This window comes from Rhipicephalus sanguineus, chromosome 1 (genome assembly GCF_013339695.2).
Source record: "Rhipicephalus sanguineus isolate Rsan-2018 chromosome 1, BIME_Rsan_1.4, whole genome shotgun sequence".
Classification (NCBI taxonomy): Eukaryota; Metazoa; Arthropoda; class Arachnida; order Ixodida; family Ixodidae; genus Rhipicephalus; species Rhipicephalus sanguineus.
Window position 1 is genome coordinate 255,654,019 of NC_051176.1, and position 18,154 is coordinate 255,672,172.

Sequence of the window (18,154 nt, forward strand, 5' to 3'; positions counted from 1 at the left end):
ACTTCAAACTTTCCGCGCAACTTGCCTCTCGCCAACGTTGCCTCTCACGGATCGGCCTGGTCGACTTTCAACCTAAAGAAAAATTAAAATTTGAGTAAGTCTAGCCCTGTAAACCACTCGAAATACGACAAGACTATTGCACATTGCTAGTTTAGTGGTTATAAGTACTAACACGCACAGGCTACATAGCATGGCGCAGCTACTTGTAGGTCTTTTAGGAGTTTTGTGTTCACGGAGGTACGGCAGATTATGGCATCTGGCCACATTAATGGCGACGCACATGATAGTGGTTGGAGTCATTGCGTTAACCGACTGCCGTGCGCCGAATGTCTGACTGGTTAATGTCAAAGCCACTATGTTCAAGAAAATGGCGAAATATTTTGACATAAGTACTTAGACTACTTTTGAAGGGGCACGCGTCTGAGATTAAGCAAAATACAAATGATTTGGAGAAAGCGATGGCAACGACCTTGACTGGACTTCGGCATCTAGCGCTTCCAAGGCTTCGAAAAATTGCACCTGCTTTTTGCCTGACTATTCCCAAGCAGCAGTCACGCTCACGGAGCGACCTCTTTGGAGCGCCGAGACTAGGGCCTCCGGAGGTAATGTCTTTGTAACATACTGCTGCCCAGTGTCCGCATCAAATAACCTTCTTTTCATTAATTAACGGGGAGATCTTTCCCCCCGTACTGTTGTGGTTACAGTCAAAAGACAGAACCTGTGCCAGGAACGCGCTCCGCCAAGTAGAGTAGTTGTGGTTTTTCATGTTGTGGTTGTGGTATGCTTCGCACGCTGAAGTTTTGTAATGGTCACAGAAATTGAAAGGGACTCACCAGGAACTGCTTATTCCTGCAGGTATCAAAGATCCTCCGATGCAATGAAACGTCAAGGGAAGTACAAGCGCGGTCTCTGCGGTCCTTCGATACAAATCAGCTTGCCTCCAACAGCCCCATGGAGGATCGCCTTGTTATTGCTCGCTGCCTGCTCACTACGGGACATTTATTCGGCGTGTTTGATGGACACGGCGGACCGGGTTTTGCACAACTTGTGAGCCAACGCCTGTTTGACTACATAGCACTGTCTATTCTTCCCCACTCTCTACTTAAGGAATATATAGAACAAAATAACAGGACACATCTTGTTCAAGTTATGCACTGTATAGACTCTCTAACAGATGAGCAAAATCAAGCGCACTTTGACAGCCTACATGCCTTTGCACATAAACTGCTTTCAAGTGTGGGAAGGCCATTTTCAATGCAAGATGCCCTGCATCAAGCTTTCTTGCAACTGGATGCTGACATTTCACGTGAAGTAACTGAGAAAAAGTGGCAAGACTCTTTGCGGTATGCTCTAATGGGAGCCTGCGCCTGTGTTGTGCATGTAGATGGACTGCATTTGCATGTGGCCTCAGCAGGTGACTGCAGGGCAGTACTGGGAAGCCTCACTGAAGACTCCAGCTGGCGTGCCAAGCCCCTCAGTATGGAGCATAACGCGGACAACATAGCAGAGCTTCGTCGTGTGCTGAGTGAGCATCCAGATCAAGAACGCAACACAGTGGTGCGGCAGGACCGCTTGCTGGGCCAGCTGGCACCGTTAAGGGCTCTGGGAGACTACAACTACAAGTGGCCCGTCAGCAAGGTGACCGAGCTTCTGGTGCCACTGGCTGGACCGCATGCCCTGCCACCGCACTACTATACACCTCCTTACCTAAGTGGTGCACCTGAAGTGACCCACCACCATCTGGGCCCCCATGACAAATTCTTGGTGCTGGCCTCTGATGGCCTTTGGGAGCAGCTGCAGCCACACCGTGTGGTAAAGCTTGTCGGCCAGCACATGAGTGGTCGGCAAACATTGGACCGACTACGCTTGCCCCAGCCCAACATGCGCCTCATACAGGTGGCGCGCATTCTTGCTGCCCGCCAGAAAGGCCTGGCTCAGAAGCCTACAGATGCTAATGCAGCAACTCACCTCATCCGCAATGCACTTGGACGCACTGAATATGGCATTGAGCACAGCAAGCTAGCAGCCATGCTGGCACTGCCACAGGAAGTGGTGCGCAGCTTCCGTGATGACATCTCTATTGTTGTAATTTACTTTGACTCTGACTTCCTGCGGCTCTCACCCGCCGGCTAGCAACTCTGGACATCACGTATTTATTGTTCTGTCTTCATCTGCTTCGCCCTCTCATTGTGATATTTTATCTAAAAGTATTTATTGTGCAGAAAAAAAAAGCAAGAAAAACTGCCACTGCCATGTTGCTGAGGCATATAGCAGCTAGGAGGAGGTTTGTCTAGTCTACAGAATGTTCCACACAGCAAAACATCATAATGTGAGAGTTATGGCAACTGGATGCGTAGTTCCAGTTGAGGCATAGGAACAACTTGAAAAGGGTAAATAATAGATTGGTATACAAGGACTACTCTGGATGCCGCTATATGTAGTAAATTACTTTAGTGTTCTTAATAAATTATGTTGACAGTCCTATGGCAGAGCAGCATCCTTTCTTCACCAACTCCAGCACCACTCCTCAAGAAATTGCAGTTAAGCAATAGCAGTGCACACTACTGGCAATACATTATATTGAAATGTTGCTGAAAAGAAGCAGGAAAGCACTGTCAGTGCATTCCTCCTACTTTGTGGCTATTCAACATAGTATGTCAAATATCGCTAATGAGATGGCTACAGATGCACAGGTGTGGCTTTATATGCACCAATATAATAATCACCAAGGCTTATTACTATTTCACATTACCTTTTAACAAAATCCTAACAAGGCAGACACAGCTTTGTGCTTCAAAAGGTATGTATGATATGGCAAAATCTGACATTGACATTGAATTCTGTTGCATGATATGATGTTACATTTGTTTAAACACTGCCAACTACTAGGCATGTTCATTGAAGGTTTGAAAATGTTTTAACTGTACCTTGATATTTTACAGCAAAGCTGTATATCGCTAGGTTCTGGCGAATTGTTGTCCATGGACAAAATGAAGCGTAGAACAATAATTTTCAGCAGCAGATATATCGTTTTATGTATAAAGTGCCTTAGCACAGGTGCCTCTCGCCATCGCTGATGCCTCTTTCACGAGTGTCGCAATACTCTGTGGTGGCACATCCCATCAATCGTTGTGCCCCTTTGTCTCATAAAATCGAGATCGTGCTAGCTCTGTTATGAGCAGTCGCCCTTTGGATTCGCTATGGGAGAGACGCGTGTTGTTCACTCAGAGGAACAAGAGTGGCAATTGAAAGAGAGCCTATGTGCATGGAAGCACGTTGGCGTTTTGAGTGTATGTCTCTTTATGCACTTCAATATAGTCGATAATCATAATATATACATTCACTATACCAGTATTTACTATAGCAGACCCACCATGGTCACAGCTTCACTAGCTTCAATCTTCACTGTAGTGGTTCTGCAATTTTGTAATTTGTATCTTGTGCAGTACACTGGGATCAACATTTCAAATACATCTTTTTGCAACACACATTATTTAAAGTAAAGCCAACAAAGTGGGAAGTTGGGTAACTTCATATGGATTTATGGTGGAAGAATAGCACAAGTTATGCACAAAGCTGGAGAGTATAAAACACAACACATATGCTCACTGAAAATACGTCGAGGACCCTGTACACAAGGTTTTACATGAGCGAAAAGTGAAATGCCAAACAATATCTGAAGAAAATGTTGCAAATCAAAGGGTGTTGGCATAAGTCTTCAGCCTAAGTATCGTATTCTGCATTGATAACTTGGTGCTACCACATGATGGTGAATGAGAGCCTACGCGTGGTTGCAGCAGTACTCAGAATAACATTTTATCTTACCATTATTAGTATAAACATATGCCACACACATTTAGCTTTAGTGGAATGGTTGCCTGGGCTAGTTGGTTCATAATTTTAAATACTGGATAGCGCGGATTCAACATGCACATTGGTCTTTGTTCTGTGAAGCTCACCAACCGAAAGATGCTTTTTTTGTTATAGAGTTCTGCTAAGGCACAAAGTGTGTACTCTTTTGCATTTGTTATCGGCCTTCTGCATAGCTGACACTAACTGGCATGCACTATTAGGTAGTAATTTATAGTATTTGCTAGAAAGGACAAGGATGCCTGCATCGCTACAGCCTTGCCTTTCGGTTCGAATGTCCTATGGCCATGAAGAGGTGGGGAAGGAAAGTTACAAAACATAGAACAGCAGTATGGTTTTCATAGTATGGGCTTTTGATTAAACCCAATTTCACAAATATGCTCCATCTCAATGGTTTCCCTCAGTGTAGGGGCAGGTGGCTTCAAAAAATAAAAATACCTCCTGATGTGCATTTATCATTCTTATCTGGCTTGTTGCCTGCACAACGTTCTCTTGCAGCATTCAAAATTGCATTTACACATAAGCGACAATTACAGTATTCTAGGCATTACAGAGTCATATTTTAAACTAATTCAGTCAAGCCTGCTTACAATGTACGACTTTAGAACAAACCATGTTCTCTATAGCTTTATCAAGTTTCAACTGCCCCAAAAGCATCCTCTCCAGAAGTGAACAAGGTGTCAAATTAATGCTTGAAACATAAAAATAACACAAAACACTACCTTTTTTTTTTCACCAGAAAATTTTTTTGAGGTCTGCTCAGCTGGTGTACACCAAATAACTGCACTCTCACAATTCCACAAGCTAGCCAGATACTTGCAGCTTGGAGCTGCAAGTATCTGGCTCAAAAGCATCAGGCATGATGCTTTTGTTTGTTTCTTTTCCGTGGAGGGTGGATGGGTGGTTGCTTTATCACAGAATTTTCCTCCCTTTTGTACTTGTTTTAAGTCAGTGATGTCTTTAACAACCAAACACAACTGGCTGCACATCTTTGTGTGTGTACCTTGTTCTGTCATCTGGCAAACAAGGTAAGCTGAAATGGCCTACTTTGTTCAGCACCATCCTGTGCGCTGAGCAGCTGCTGTTACAAATTTTTGAACTAGGAGAGGCTTCCATTGTGAATCATGGTTTACATGTTGACTAGTTACGACACTACTGTTCGACAGTTTATTTTGCTAGACTTCTGTTCATTGTAACTGGGTTGGAACAACTCTTGAGTCACAACTAGGCAATGCCTCAGAGGCTTCCTAGAACAAAACCTTCTGTATAATGCAAAGGTGTTCATACGAAGCGCGAGTTTGCTTAAATTGTAGTGATAACGAGTTAGGTTGACACTGAACTGAGTACTGAGTCAGGCTAGCTGGTACATAGTTTTACAAAGGATGTGGCACAAGGTTAAAATCGCAGAAATAAGAATGGACAGAATGCCCATTCTTTCTATTCATTCTCATTTTTATAGCACAAGCCCCAAGTCTTGAAGAAGTAAACTAAGTAATCACAGAATAATCTTGCTATTGTACTGGATTGCCTCGCAAGCCTTCAAGTATAAGTAGAGTTAGTTGCAGGTAGTTATTGCACACTCCAAGTGGCTTTCTCTCATTTTGTACCCATGAGCACACTAGATGCTATATAGGGGGGATGCCAAAAGGTTAGCGAATCCTCGCCCGTAAGCTATGTTACCACATCTCATTGCCTCAAGCATTTTCTCTTGCGTTTTCCTTTTCCTAAGTGTTAGTTGCTACTTGCAGTTCAGGTGTACATGGCGCTCTCTGGAAATGCTTCACTAGCTCAGGCTGATGCACGTCAGCACAAGCTTGAAGGTACATCATCCACAAATCTCAATCACGGTACATAATTGCCAGCTGGTGAGAGGGCTCGTTGTAGTTCATTGCAGGACATGGTGGTACCCCGTTGCAGTCGCTGTACCCAAAGAATGCAACAGAAGTAGCAACATGCAATTGTCGTGTGTATAGTAGTGTGGGCTCATGTGCTGCAGTCAGGCCACACTACACGAGTTACTTGGTGTAAACTAGTTATGTGCAACACCAGCTTGGCCACAGTATAGTAGCCAAATCTAGATTATGCATCTGAAGCACTTTTGGTTAGTTCAATACAAGGCTATTTGTGCCAAGGTATCTAGCTTGTGAGGTGCATAGACAAGAGCTAAAGTGCACTGGCAAGCATATGTTTGGTTCGAAAGATCACAATATGCATTAGCAATTAGTGTCGTAGTGGGCTCAGTATGAGACACGTGACCAACCAAGGCACACCTATAATCTGAAAAAAAGCATGCATTTACTCTGGCATGTGACATACCACTTGACTATAGGAGAAAACGGAACATTATAGGGGCCCTGTGACACAAATTAAGCATGTTGTATTCAACACTTCTGGTACTGTCAAATACACCAGTTTTGTGACGCAGGCAGCAAAGCCCAAAGCAAAGTAGTACAATTTTATTTGAATGGAGAAACCACATTCTTCTCAGACTATAACGATGCACAACAGCGATTTTTGGCATTGGAAGTGGCGTTTGGTCACGTGAAATGCACACCAGTGGCTGTGCATTCTCAGTGGCTTGACACAGCCAAGTCGCAAGTGACGTTCACACAGTCCCAGCTAGGCGACACTATTGAGCACCAAAAAATAGAAAAAAATTCTTTGCACTTCCTGAGTTACAAAATTTATTTTTAAATATATTTTGAAAACAATTGCAACATGACAATAGGCACACTGTCCAACAGCCATCATGAGGCAAGACTTCCAGTATATCTCTGTAAGAGGCCCACTGTGATTGAAAGCAACCAGTAATGTCTCTGGGAGAGTGAAATGTCAAAGGTAACATTTTCTCTCGTCATCTACTCAGGTCGTGAACTTTGAAGACTAATTAAACTTCAGTTTCCATGCTTCAACTTTTATAATTCCTTTTGTGTTGATCTCAGTATTCAATACAAAACACACTCCAATGCTACAGAAGGCGGTCGAAAAAACATTGCGGGGCCCCTTTAAGTAGATAACCATCAATCAAGAGTGGAAGAGCAAACAAGAAATACAGCGCAATCTCGTTGACATGGTTCTGTAGACAATATATTTTTAATTTTCCCGGCTGTCATCCAATAGCAGCAATGCATTTTTATACAATTAATGTGGTTGCGTTTTTACCTGAAATCGGATATACAACTGCAGAAGTAGGCTTTTACTGGCACTTATAAAGCTCTTACTTTTATATTCCTGTATATATCGGTTTAAATAACATTCCAATGACCCACAAACACGTGTTGCAGAATATGCATGCCGACAGCCATGCATATTCTGCAACAGCAGTGCGGAGAAATAGCCACAGGGAAAGAGTGAAAAGAGCTACTGACAAACTACCATGATGCTACTGCTCCACACAATGTGTCATGCGGAGCAGTCTTATTCGATGCTAGATGAACCTTTTTTATCAAGCTTGTCAAGGAGTCCAACTATTTTTTAACGTTTTGAAGCTTGCTTTGAATAATACAATTTTAGATTGATACACCTTATTATCTGGTTCCCAAGAAGATTGTATTAGCGCAATTCTACTGTACTAGAGTGTACTAGAACAGGGGAGTTTCGGAACGAGCTTTGAAAAGTGAAGCCCAAACAGGGTCAATCCACTTGTGGCGCTGCTATCGGTAATCTGCAATGTGTCGTCGTTTAAGAGTCGCGCGCGGCTTCGCCGAAGTGATGCAGGGGTAGAATGGCCATTTCCCACTCAAAAGGCCCGGGTTCGAATCGCAGCTGTAAATGCTGGGTTTTTATTCTTAGTGTCACCTTTTATAGCTGTATTGGTTTAACTTTGTTTCTTAAAACTAGCCTCAGTTGCTACGTGTTGCTTCAAAAAGTAACGCAAAATGTGAAGTAAAATAGAAGAAATTTGACAGTGAGCGAAGTTACTTGCAGCGCCACTGCCCGGGATTAAACAAAAACGTAAAGTATGGCCTCCAAGATTTTTGCGAATAAGAGACTCGAAATGATATTTCATATCTTAGGTTACTTTTTTGTAGCAATATGTAGCTACAAAAGCTAGTTTTAAGAAACAAAGGAAAATCAATACAGCTATAAAAGGCGACACTATGAATAAACCCACTAAGACGCATTTTCTGCTGGCTGCAGCAGAAAATGCGTTATTTAGCTGGCCAGGCACGGTAGCCCATGGGTGTGCATGCCATATCTTTAGAGGGGATCAGCAGATGGCTCAATCCTTTGTACGTGTTGTGCTCTCATTGCGAGTTTGCATTGACGCATTAGACAGCATAAAGGACACTTCACTCGCTGCAGTGGCCGTGCTTCCTTACGCCTGCATTTTGTGTGAGTTATGCCACGTCACCTGCTAAAGGAATGAGCTGCTAGCCTTACTTCATATAACATTCCAATTTGTTGCTATTGCATTCGTTGTTTGACACTTGCAGCAAAACTGTGACTTTTTTTACACAAATCTGTAAATTGACAACTGCATGCAGTGCAATATTTAGCTCACGTGTTCATGGGTGGCTTGTCTAAAGATGAGCAATTTTTTCTTAATATGCAAAAACACATTTGAGCGTTCCTCTAAAAATATGAGGCATCTTATCAGCCAATGTTTTTAAAAGAGGTGAGGAGAAACCTTGCTCTGGCATTTGTTGTTAGTGTGCAATGTTGCAACATGGTGAATAATCATGACTTGTGTAAACCAATGGATGCAACGATGCTTTATAATGGTGCTCACTCTGTGGCAATGATCTCTATAGTCAAGTACAACTTTATAAGGTAACAGCATTTCTATCTCAAAGGCAGATGCACACAAGCCAGGCCTGCACTAATGAGCACACACTTTGACTGACTACATAAGCTTCACAGTCGGTCACCATGCTGACGGAGGACATTGCTGAGTACAAGAGCAGGACTATTTCTTCAGTGCTCAACCCTTTGTTTCTCACATACAGTCTGTGCAGTGCCCACAACCGAAAATGATATTTTCAGACAGTTTCCGTTCAAAATAATACCTGGAAAAAAACTTACAAGAATACATATACATTTTATAAGAATTTCATTACTGCCACGTTTGTTGCAGTCAGGAATGAGGAGTTGAAAATAGGGGACCATGCATTGAACTCTCAGGGGCTTTCAAGAGGCATGAAAATTTTTAAAGCAGTTGATTTTTTCTGTATCAACGCATAGGTAAGATGTGTTCTTCTCCACTATCGATCTTGAGATCCTTCTTCACCCAGTGCCATACTTTTTTTTGTTTATCTGAGTCGATCTTAGTCAACTTCTTCATCCTCACTGTCTGTGGAGCTTTCGCCATCCGTGCATGGCAGTCTCTCCGGCGAAACATACTATCCCTTGCAATCTGAGCCTTTTAAGTCTTCATCTTCGCTTCCGCTTGGATACTGAAAGAGAATTTCTTGTATATGCTCGTCTGTCAACTGTTGCCTCCATAAAGAAAAACCTTTTTTTTAAGGCTTTGAGGTGCTCTAAAACTTCTTTTGCAGTAAATTAATGAAAAAGAAACAGAACGACACACTGCAAACTTCTGTACAATTTTTGGCCTATCTGGAAGCTGGACCTCGTAGTCCTGAGTGCCACAAATGTGTATGCAAGCCTAAACTGCACATACAGTTGACAATAACCAATGATACAAAAATACTACAAACTAGGCTCGTTCCGTAGGCTTCACGGAAATAAATATAGGCATTTATAACTAGATATTACAAGTAATAAGCAAAGACGAGCATGAACAAGCCAAGAGGTCGCTGTCTTTGCCGGCCGCACGTGGTGTCCATGTTTGCAATGGAAGAAGCACTCACGTGCGGTACCTGTAACGCCATCTATCAAGCCGAAGTGAAAGCTTGGACTTCAACGTTTGTGGCAGCAAGCAATCGGGGGTCTCATAGTAAAATTTCGAGGCAAAAAAAAAAGAAAATAAAACAAAACTGCCACAGATGTGGCACCTGGAATATAAAGGGTTAAGATTGTCTAAAGTGTCATCATTATCAATAGCAGCGCTCTAGTAATACAGAAATTAAGTAAATGTAGGACAGTATAAGCGCCACCAGTGGGACATTTTGGAATGAGCCCGATGATGTCAAGAGTCCCAAGTACAAATTATCTCTAGTAGTGAAGCTACTTATGATAAAAAAGGAACATTCTGAGCATTGCAAGACTTAATAAAATGCTGCTTATGTGTTTGTTTGATTCATGGAAAAAAGAACTTGATGTTACAGTGGAGAATGGCGCGGGTTGTGCAAAAGTTCCATTTTCGCAGGGCTGTGCTTCGCTTGCGCGGTCGCGTCTCATTGGCAGTTCGTTATCACATACTGCTGCGTGTGCCTTGCACGCTCGTGAAAGTTGCTCTAACGGAAACTTCGACAAAATACCACGTCTATGCGATGATGTGTAATGTGCCCTTCAGAGCAGAAATCATAGCGCCTGCTGCCAAAAGTAAATGCAGGCAATGTTGGGCAAGGCAAATGCTATGTCGGGAGGCCTTTTCAGGTGTGCAATTTAGCTAACGCTGTGCGGACCACTAAAACACAATTTTCATTCAAAATAAGCATTTCCTTGGCACGGAACAAGCGCTACAAGGTTTCTGGAACGCTATTTCAACAATAAACGTCTACTTAACATTTGCCTTTAGTGTCCCTTTAAGTTGTATTGGACTGCAGTATACGAGAGTGAAATTAGGGGCTGCAATGCGATTCTAGAAAGTATAATGAAACATGTTTCAGATGGTTTTCACTGTAATTGAAAATTTACTATAATGCTTATTTGAATATTATCCAGTTTCAAGATCATGTGTTACACTTACCGTTTGGTGAACTACAAGATACTTAAAACGTGTTGATGACCTAAAAATGTTTGGCTGCACAAGTTCAGAACCCTAAAATGAACAGCTTGCTACAGGTTGTACACGAATCTGGCATGCACAGAATAAAATGAATTAGTGCATTATGACTTCAGGTAAACTTTCAGTGGAGCATATGAGACAGTGATTAAATTTGTGACACCACGACCTTTTTATAAGCTCCAGCTGACAAGTTTGCTCATGCCGGTCTTCAATACAAGCAGCCTTATGTAATCAGGTGCAACACTGCACCATGAAAGACAGTCTCAGCACCATGCACTGAAAGCCTGTTTAGTGAATGACACTGCCATCTGCAGCAACGTGCTCTGCCAAAGAAGACAAGGAAGACCATGAAATGCGCTCATGCTCCTTTCGTTACCATGGTTTCAAGGCCGGGCTAACGCATCTGATCGTCATTTTGTCTCATAGGGACCTTTCAAATAAGTTTGGCAACAGTCGCCTCACTACCTGACAGCACAATTTGGTCTGCAAGCAATTCAGTGAGTTCACAGCCTGTAAGTTGTCTCAGATAACCAGCATGGCTTTTTCACCATGGGCCGTATTCTGAGACTATCGCATTCGGCAACAGTGTCACTTTCCGTGACACAGAATCTTGAGTCTCCAGTGACTCAAGCACCCACTTGCCAGCCTTTCCTCAACCAGCCAATCAGTGCGCACTAAAAAGTGATACTATGCATACCTGACAAGTTTGGAGAAACGGAATGCGGGAGATTTACTCACCGGGGGGGGGGGGGGGGGGGGGGGGGGTTACTGCCTACTAGGCAGTTTTAGAATACCGTACGCAAAGCTTTGCGAAAACAGAGCGCACCTTTTTTTATGTACTAATATGTACGCATCACGGGCAAGACGCGGCTGCAGCGCTATGACACGTTTGCGTTGGCAGCCCTGCGGCACAAAGTGCACAGCTACTTCATGCGCAATGCAACTGAGTTGAACCTTTCTACCATCGTTAAAAGAAAAGAAGAAGAAGAATCCTTTCGTCCTTTCTACTACGTGGCCAGACAACTTTGCTCATGTGGCCAGACAAAGCACTGGACGCGCGGGGCAAAACTGGATTTCCGGGAGATTTTCCTATGACCCGCACAACCGGGAGAAACGTTCAAAATCCGGGAGTCTCCCGGGTAATCCGGGAGACTTGGCAGGCATGGATATGGTGATATGAGCAAAAGTTGTCTTCTCAGAACACAGCCCCACGACACATTGCGCCAGCTTCCAATCCCATCTCTTGAATCACATCCTCTATCAGCCTCCTATCAGCTAGTTTACTCAGTACGAGTCTATCCTAAAAATAAATGGCGTCACTTTCCAAGTATGGAGCCTGCAAGTGAAGCAGATTTCCATTGAGCTTTTCAATAAGCCCTTATCAACATCCTCGGTTTCTTTGTCTCGACATGCTGCTATAGACAGCAGCACCACTACACACCAACCCAAAAGAACAGAAACCTCAAAAACCTTTGATAAGCCATGACAATGCCTGCTAGCAAACGTACAAATCCAAAGTGAAAGCATGTCACTGTACCACTGTGCTGTGCTACAGACCATAGTGGAGACACAGAGCTGCATATAGTGAACTATTTACAAATTTTACTTTCAAGTGGTGCACTTTTATTCTGAAAACATTTCCGGTGAGAATCAATGAATATTAACATGCTCACAGAGGAGTGTCACCTGCCATAGAGCCATCCTACTTTAATGTGAGATGCAACTTGAACAAAACATCCTCCAGAAATGCTGCACTATGCTAAAACATCTGGAGAAACCCGATTCCTCGCTGTTCTTTACACTGTAAAAAATGCTGCTTGCATGGTATGTCATGAATTCTTGCGATGGTGCAAAGTGATGCAAAGAGCATACTATACATATTAACAAATGTGAAAACTACAAAAACATGCAACCAGATTCAAGTATCAAAGGTTCACTGCATGTAAGGCTCTCAAGAGGTAAAAAAAATGTTACTGCACACATGAAGCTTTCCGACTAGCACTATGACATCAATAGATAAATACCAATCAGGCTACACATAAAACTGCAGGGATGCTCTGGCAAAAGTAATACATACCTTTTATACCAGGATTTCAGGACATTTCCATACTAATAAACCGCACTTTATTGGTATTCATTACAACACAAATATCTGACTGTACAGACAAGTATAATACATGGTAGAAACGGGGGAAGAAACCACACCATCTCACCTCTCCAGAAAAACAAGCTTTGCAGCAAAAAATAGTATACTCTCATAATGAAATGATTTATAGTACTAACTGTGCATGCATTTGTATGCTTACTTTGAAACACATAATAAAAAAAATCTTGCGATTCACACACTTAAAGTGAGGACAAATTTTCTGCGAGCTAAACTCTGGCTAAGGGAAAATGAAAAAGACACAGAACATGCCCCTGAGGTAGGGTACTCAGCAACTCAGCACCACCTCTTGAAGATTGCTGCGATGATACATCAGAGGAAATGTGCTGCAAAAGACAAAAGACTAATTAAATATTTGCTGCTGTTTATATATTTCAGCATACCAAGAAGAAATGAAAAAAAAAAAAGGAAATCAACGGTTAACAATAAACTGTTACCAGCAACAGCAGCCTGTCCTATGTACACAGCAGGACGAAGGCCACTCCCAATGATCTCCAATTTACCCTGTCTTGCTCGAGTTGATTCCATTTTATTCCTACATCTTAATTTCATCACCCCACCTAACTCTCTGCTGGCCTTAACTATTTCCCATCCTTTGGTATTCATTCTGTCGTTTTCATTGACCGTCGGTTACCTAACCTACGCATTAAGTCACCCAGCCATGTCCACTTTTTTTCTCTTAACACAATGCCCACCTTTACAGAGCACAACAACAATAGCTGGCAGAGGCATGGGAAATATAATTCTGTTGCATGCTATTGTGTAAGACATGTCACTGCAATGTTTAGCATAAACTAGCCTACACTGTTCAAGAGCAACAGCAGCACGACATACTATTCACAATAAACATCGAAATTTCAACTGATCACGTTCTTCACTACAGACAAGAAAATTGAATATGTATAATTCATGTAGTATGATAGAACAAAACAAGTGGAATGGATCAAGGGCTTGTTTATTTGTTAGACACAAACTAATGAAACCAACAATGAGGCCAAGGAAGGCATAGGGGACATTATTTTGTAGACCTTAACTGTAGTGTAGTAATTATGACATAAATGGAAAGGACGAAAAAACAAACTGCCACCGTTTTCTTCATATATGCATAATTCGTAAGGCGCATGCTTCAGAGGATAAAAACACTACCAAGGTGGCACAGCTGCTTTTTGATACACCATTAAAAAAAAAACAATGCAGTGGTTACATGGTGATGGCAGTTATGCCAACAGTTAATCCAAGCAGTGTGCACAGTGCTTTTAATCAAGTGCACAAAAACAACTAAGAGGATCCAGTGTGGAAACACATGCATCCATTGTTCACATTGTGAACATCTCAATGTCCCGACCTATGCTGCATCCTCAAGACCAATGCAACCACCTTCCCTGTCAAGCACACACACAACGTGCGTGTGCTGGCAGGGAAACATTGCAAATAGAAAAAGTACAGATACGCTCATAAATGATAGCCTTTAATTCTATGTATATGCACATATGCAAATCATTTTCATGTTTAAAAAAAAAGCAGCGAGAAAAAAAAAAGAGCTCTATTCTTACAGCGAAATCATTTTATCAGGTAGCATTAAGTGAACCCAGTACATAGCAGAGCATGAAGCTTTTAGAGGACCCATGACACCAAAATTGGAAACTCAAGGTGTTTATGTTGTTTGTCCTGCATATGTTGGTACTTATGATCGATTATTAGTGGCGAACGCAGCCTTGAAGATATTTAAGATATTTAAGTGTGCAGTGGAAGTCACAGGACACTGGTAAGCTATCCCAAGAGACAAAAAAACCTCATTAGGAAACGTCAAGCCACGAAAGCTTCAAATGCAACAGACAAAATAGAGCTGGTGGAGCTTTCAAAGTTAATCAATAGGCGTAAAGATGGAGAGAATTGAGCATGCTCTAAAGAACAGAAGAAGCCTAAGCAATGTACAGTTGCCCAAATCTTTAACTAGCGTGCACGAGCGGCGACTTTTCTGTGTGTCAGTGCCATACGACGGAGCCAAGTTGCAAACAGGGCGAGGGTAAGCGCATGCTCACAAAGCTTGCTCAGCTGCGCCCATCGTCTGCCGGGCTGTTCCTTCTTAAGGACATAACCCCATATCAGCACATTTCAGCTGAACCACATTCTTCTGCTTATCTCATGAGTGGGGGCATGTGACGTATCTTTAAATCTTATTTCCTCAATTTCTGGCTGCAACGTTCATCTTCAGAAAATAAGATACGAGCAAAACTATTCGCCTATTCACGCTGCCTGTTCTTCTGAAGTGCGCTAATATGGGGCGACGTCCTCAAGAAGGAAGAGCCTAGTAGACGACGGGCCCAGCTGATCGTGCTTTGTGGTCATGCGCTTACCCTCGCCCGGTTTGCAACTCACGCACGCTACCGTATATTGCCGATTATAAGTCGACCCCCCAACTTGCAACCCCTTCTAGGGGAAAAAAAAAGTTGACTCAGAACACAGCCTCATGCTGCTGCCATAGCTCACCAATAAGTTTTTCAGAAGAGGGAGTGATGCAAAGAAACATTTATTTGCCCGTGGAACATTGCTTACGACTCGTCGTCGCTTGAGAGAAGGACGCAATGACGGTCATTGCCATCGTGTGAGCCACTGCTGCTGCTCTCCGTCGGAACAGGTGCCGGTGGTCGTGAACCCAATCTCGTACCGCCTCCTCAACGGCAGGGTATCATCCAGACTTCGGTCCGCGAAAGAGATGGCGTGTAGCAGCACACGCGAAGATCTTCGCCCTTTGTTTTCTCCATTCCCTCATGCACTTTTCCAACACATCAAACTTGTGCCCTGCTTCAATGTTGCTTTCAGACTCTGCGTAGAGGATCGCTTGCCTCTTGAAAGCAGCGCTGTACTGTTGCCAGCGTAGCGGTGGCATCTTGGCGTCCGTTTGGCAGCGTCGCAAATAGCGCACACCCCTGCTTGCAAGCGAAGCGAAATGCAGAAATGGCGAACAGGCGTGAGTGCAAAAAGACGCGAAGATGCTTGTGGGTGCATGTGACTGGTCATGTGGTTTAGTTCCCCGCGAAGTGCTGCCAGCCCACACAGATGGCGATGGTTTGTCAACGAATCGTTTCTATTGTACGAAAACAAAATTGCAGGGCGCACCGCAACGTAAATTCCTCTTTATTCATAGAGCATCGTTCGCCCTCTATCAAAGGTTTGAAATGCTGCTTTCGAGACCGTGTTTCCCAAGCAGTCCGCATTAATGCCGCGCGGCGGTGATTTTTAAATGCGCTCCGTAGTTTCGCCTTGCGTGGTTTCGCTATAGTTTCGCGATCGTCGTGGCAGATCGCAAAAATGTCCGGCTCCGGAAACGGCACACGCGCAGTGGGAGATAGCTGTTGCCGCGACTCCGCTGCCTGCGCGGCTGATGTTATCGATGCGTCGAATAGCAGGAAATCGGAGGACGACGACCTTTCGTCGGACCCCACAGATAAGTCAACTTTACGATTCCGCGTATAGGTCGACTCCGATTATAGGTCGACCCCCGAACTTTGGAAGGTCATTTTATGAAAAAAAATGTCAACTTATAATCGGCAATATACGGTAGTTAAATATTTGGGTGGCTGTCACCAGAACAGGGAACAGTTGCCCAAGACTTTGCAACAATATGCAAGATGCACGTGTGACCAAGGTGAAGGCAGGGGGTTTGAAGGTTGTGCTACATATGTCTCACAACTTAAAAAGAGCATAGAAAAGTTTTCATCACAGGCAGCTCACCTGAAGATCAGTATTTGCCATTATTCCACTTATAGTGACAGGCCTGCATAGGATGGTCCTTCGGAATCTTGGGACTCCATACGAGTGCGTAGATGATCTAGGGTGTTCTGAAAGTGCTTCTTAATTTGGTCCGTCTCTTCATTTGCTTCAAGTTGTGGAAGCTCTTCTCTTATTCTACCGATAAGCTGACCAACAGTATCAGTCTTGATCTGAAAAATATTCAGATGAACATGTTAGCAAAAAGGGACAATCACTTCAAGGGACCGACAACTGATTTTTCTCGACCCAGTTTTTTACGGCGCGACAGGAAGCTTACCCTTCGTAGCGTTTGTAGCTGCAGTGGTTTATCCTAAAAGCACGTAGTTATTTTATAAGCAGTATTTTTCGATCTGAAAGGCTCGAAACACGCATGGAGGCTTGCTCCAGCAACGCTGAGAATTGATAGCGATGCCGCTAGCCCTTGTGAAATGTGTCGTTGTTCTGCTTTCGCAGGAGTTACTGTAACTATGCTTAACCATCATTATTTTGAGCTTTCCAGCCATTTTTGAAAACAGCAAGGTGTTACAATGAGATGATGTGGCTTTATTAGCCCCGAGAACGAACACTGGCGGCGCGGCAGTCGCGGCGATGTGACGTCACGGCAAGGACTCGCTTGCTCCGCGGCCGAGGCTCGCCTTTTTCTGCGCTCGCCGCGTGCCCGCTCTTTCGCGATCCGGTGGTGATTACTGCTTGTTCTTGAGGTGCAGATTTCCTACGGCAGAAGGTGGAAGTTTACATTAATAGCGAACGTTTAGTAAGCTGTAGAAAGTTTGGATAATATAGCTTATAATGGGTGAATTCCCGTCCGAACTGAAGATTCACCGTGAAAATGGTGATGCATGAGAGCAAGACATTCGTTATTTTGACCACGTGCTCCAAGACATTGGTGCTACATAATTTACGCTAATGGTTCTAACTTCATTACAACTTGGCGCAGACTCCACGGTTAGAACACGCGTCCCGAAGATTACAAGTTAAAGGGACACTGAAGCACTTTTAAAGAAAAATGACTTTGGAATGTGTAATCATAGTTTGATCCTTGCTGAATACGAAAACCAATGTAAGAGTTCACAGAAGTGAACGCAAATGGCATTTCTTGGCAAAAAAAGAGCGGCTGCAGCCGCAGGGCTTTTTGAACTGCTGAGCGAAGGCGGTGACGTCAACTTCGGTATGCCGCGTCATCGGCGCCATCAGCTCTGTAAAAGCATGGCCTTCGCGATCAGTTCCACCAACGCGCGCAGCCAGAAGTAGTCACGGAGGCCACGGCTCCGCCAAAACCACGGTGGTAGAATAAAACAGGTGGCCCATCGAGCGCCGCTAGCGCGTCGCCGTACTGCTCGAGTTGCTCGCGGCCGCCGCTAGGTTCGCGACGAGTTTTTGGGCCGAAAGACGCGCATTGCAAGCTCTCGCTGGGCTGTAAAAATCGGTTTTTCTAGCTAACTTTGTGGCTTTAAACGGTTGTTTGTGCTTTTACTAGCTTGTAGTGGCTGTCT

General features: G+C 43.6%; 2 protein-coding genes across 2 annotated transcripts in view; one reads left to right on the forward strand and one right to left on the reverse strand.

The window, feature by feature from the left end:
* The first annotated feature begins 260 nt into the window (after positions 1-260).
* On the forward strand, positions 261-2,482 carry LOC119378279 (pyruvate dehydrogenase [acetyl-transferring]-phosphatase 2, mitochondrial). The gene is made up of 2 exons (XM_037647468.2): positions 261-602; positions 856-2,482. Exons 1-2 carry the CDS (start codon positions 459-461, stop codon positions 2,131-2,133), a joined length of 1,422 nt encoding a protein of 473 aa, XP_037503396.1. The 5' UTR covers positions 261-458; the 3' UTR covers positions 2,134-2,482.
* Positions 2,483-12,830: 10,348 nt separating this feature from the next.
* Positions 12,831-18,154, reverse strand: part of LOC119378288 (vacuolar protein sorting-associated protein 35) — a 45,853-nt gene continuing 40,529 nt past the window's right edge. Inside the window, exons 16-17 of the mRNA XM_037647477.2 lie at positions 16,623-16,831; positions 12,831-13,213 (exon numbers count right to left, since the gene is read on the reverse strand). Coding sequence (XP_037503405.1) covers positions 16,652-16,831 — 180 coding nt within the window. The 3' untranslated portion in view covers positions 12,831-13,213; positions 16,623-16,651. The remainder of the gene's footprint in view (positions 13,214-16,622; positions 16,832-18,154) is intronic.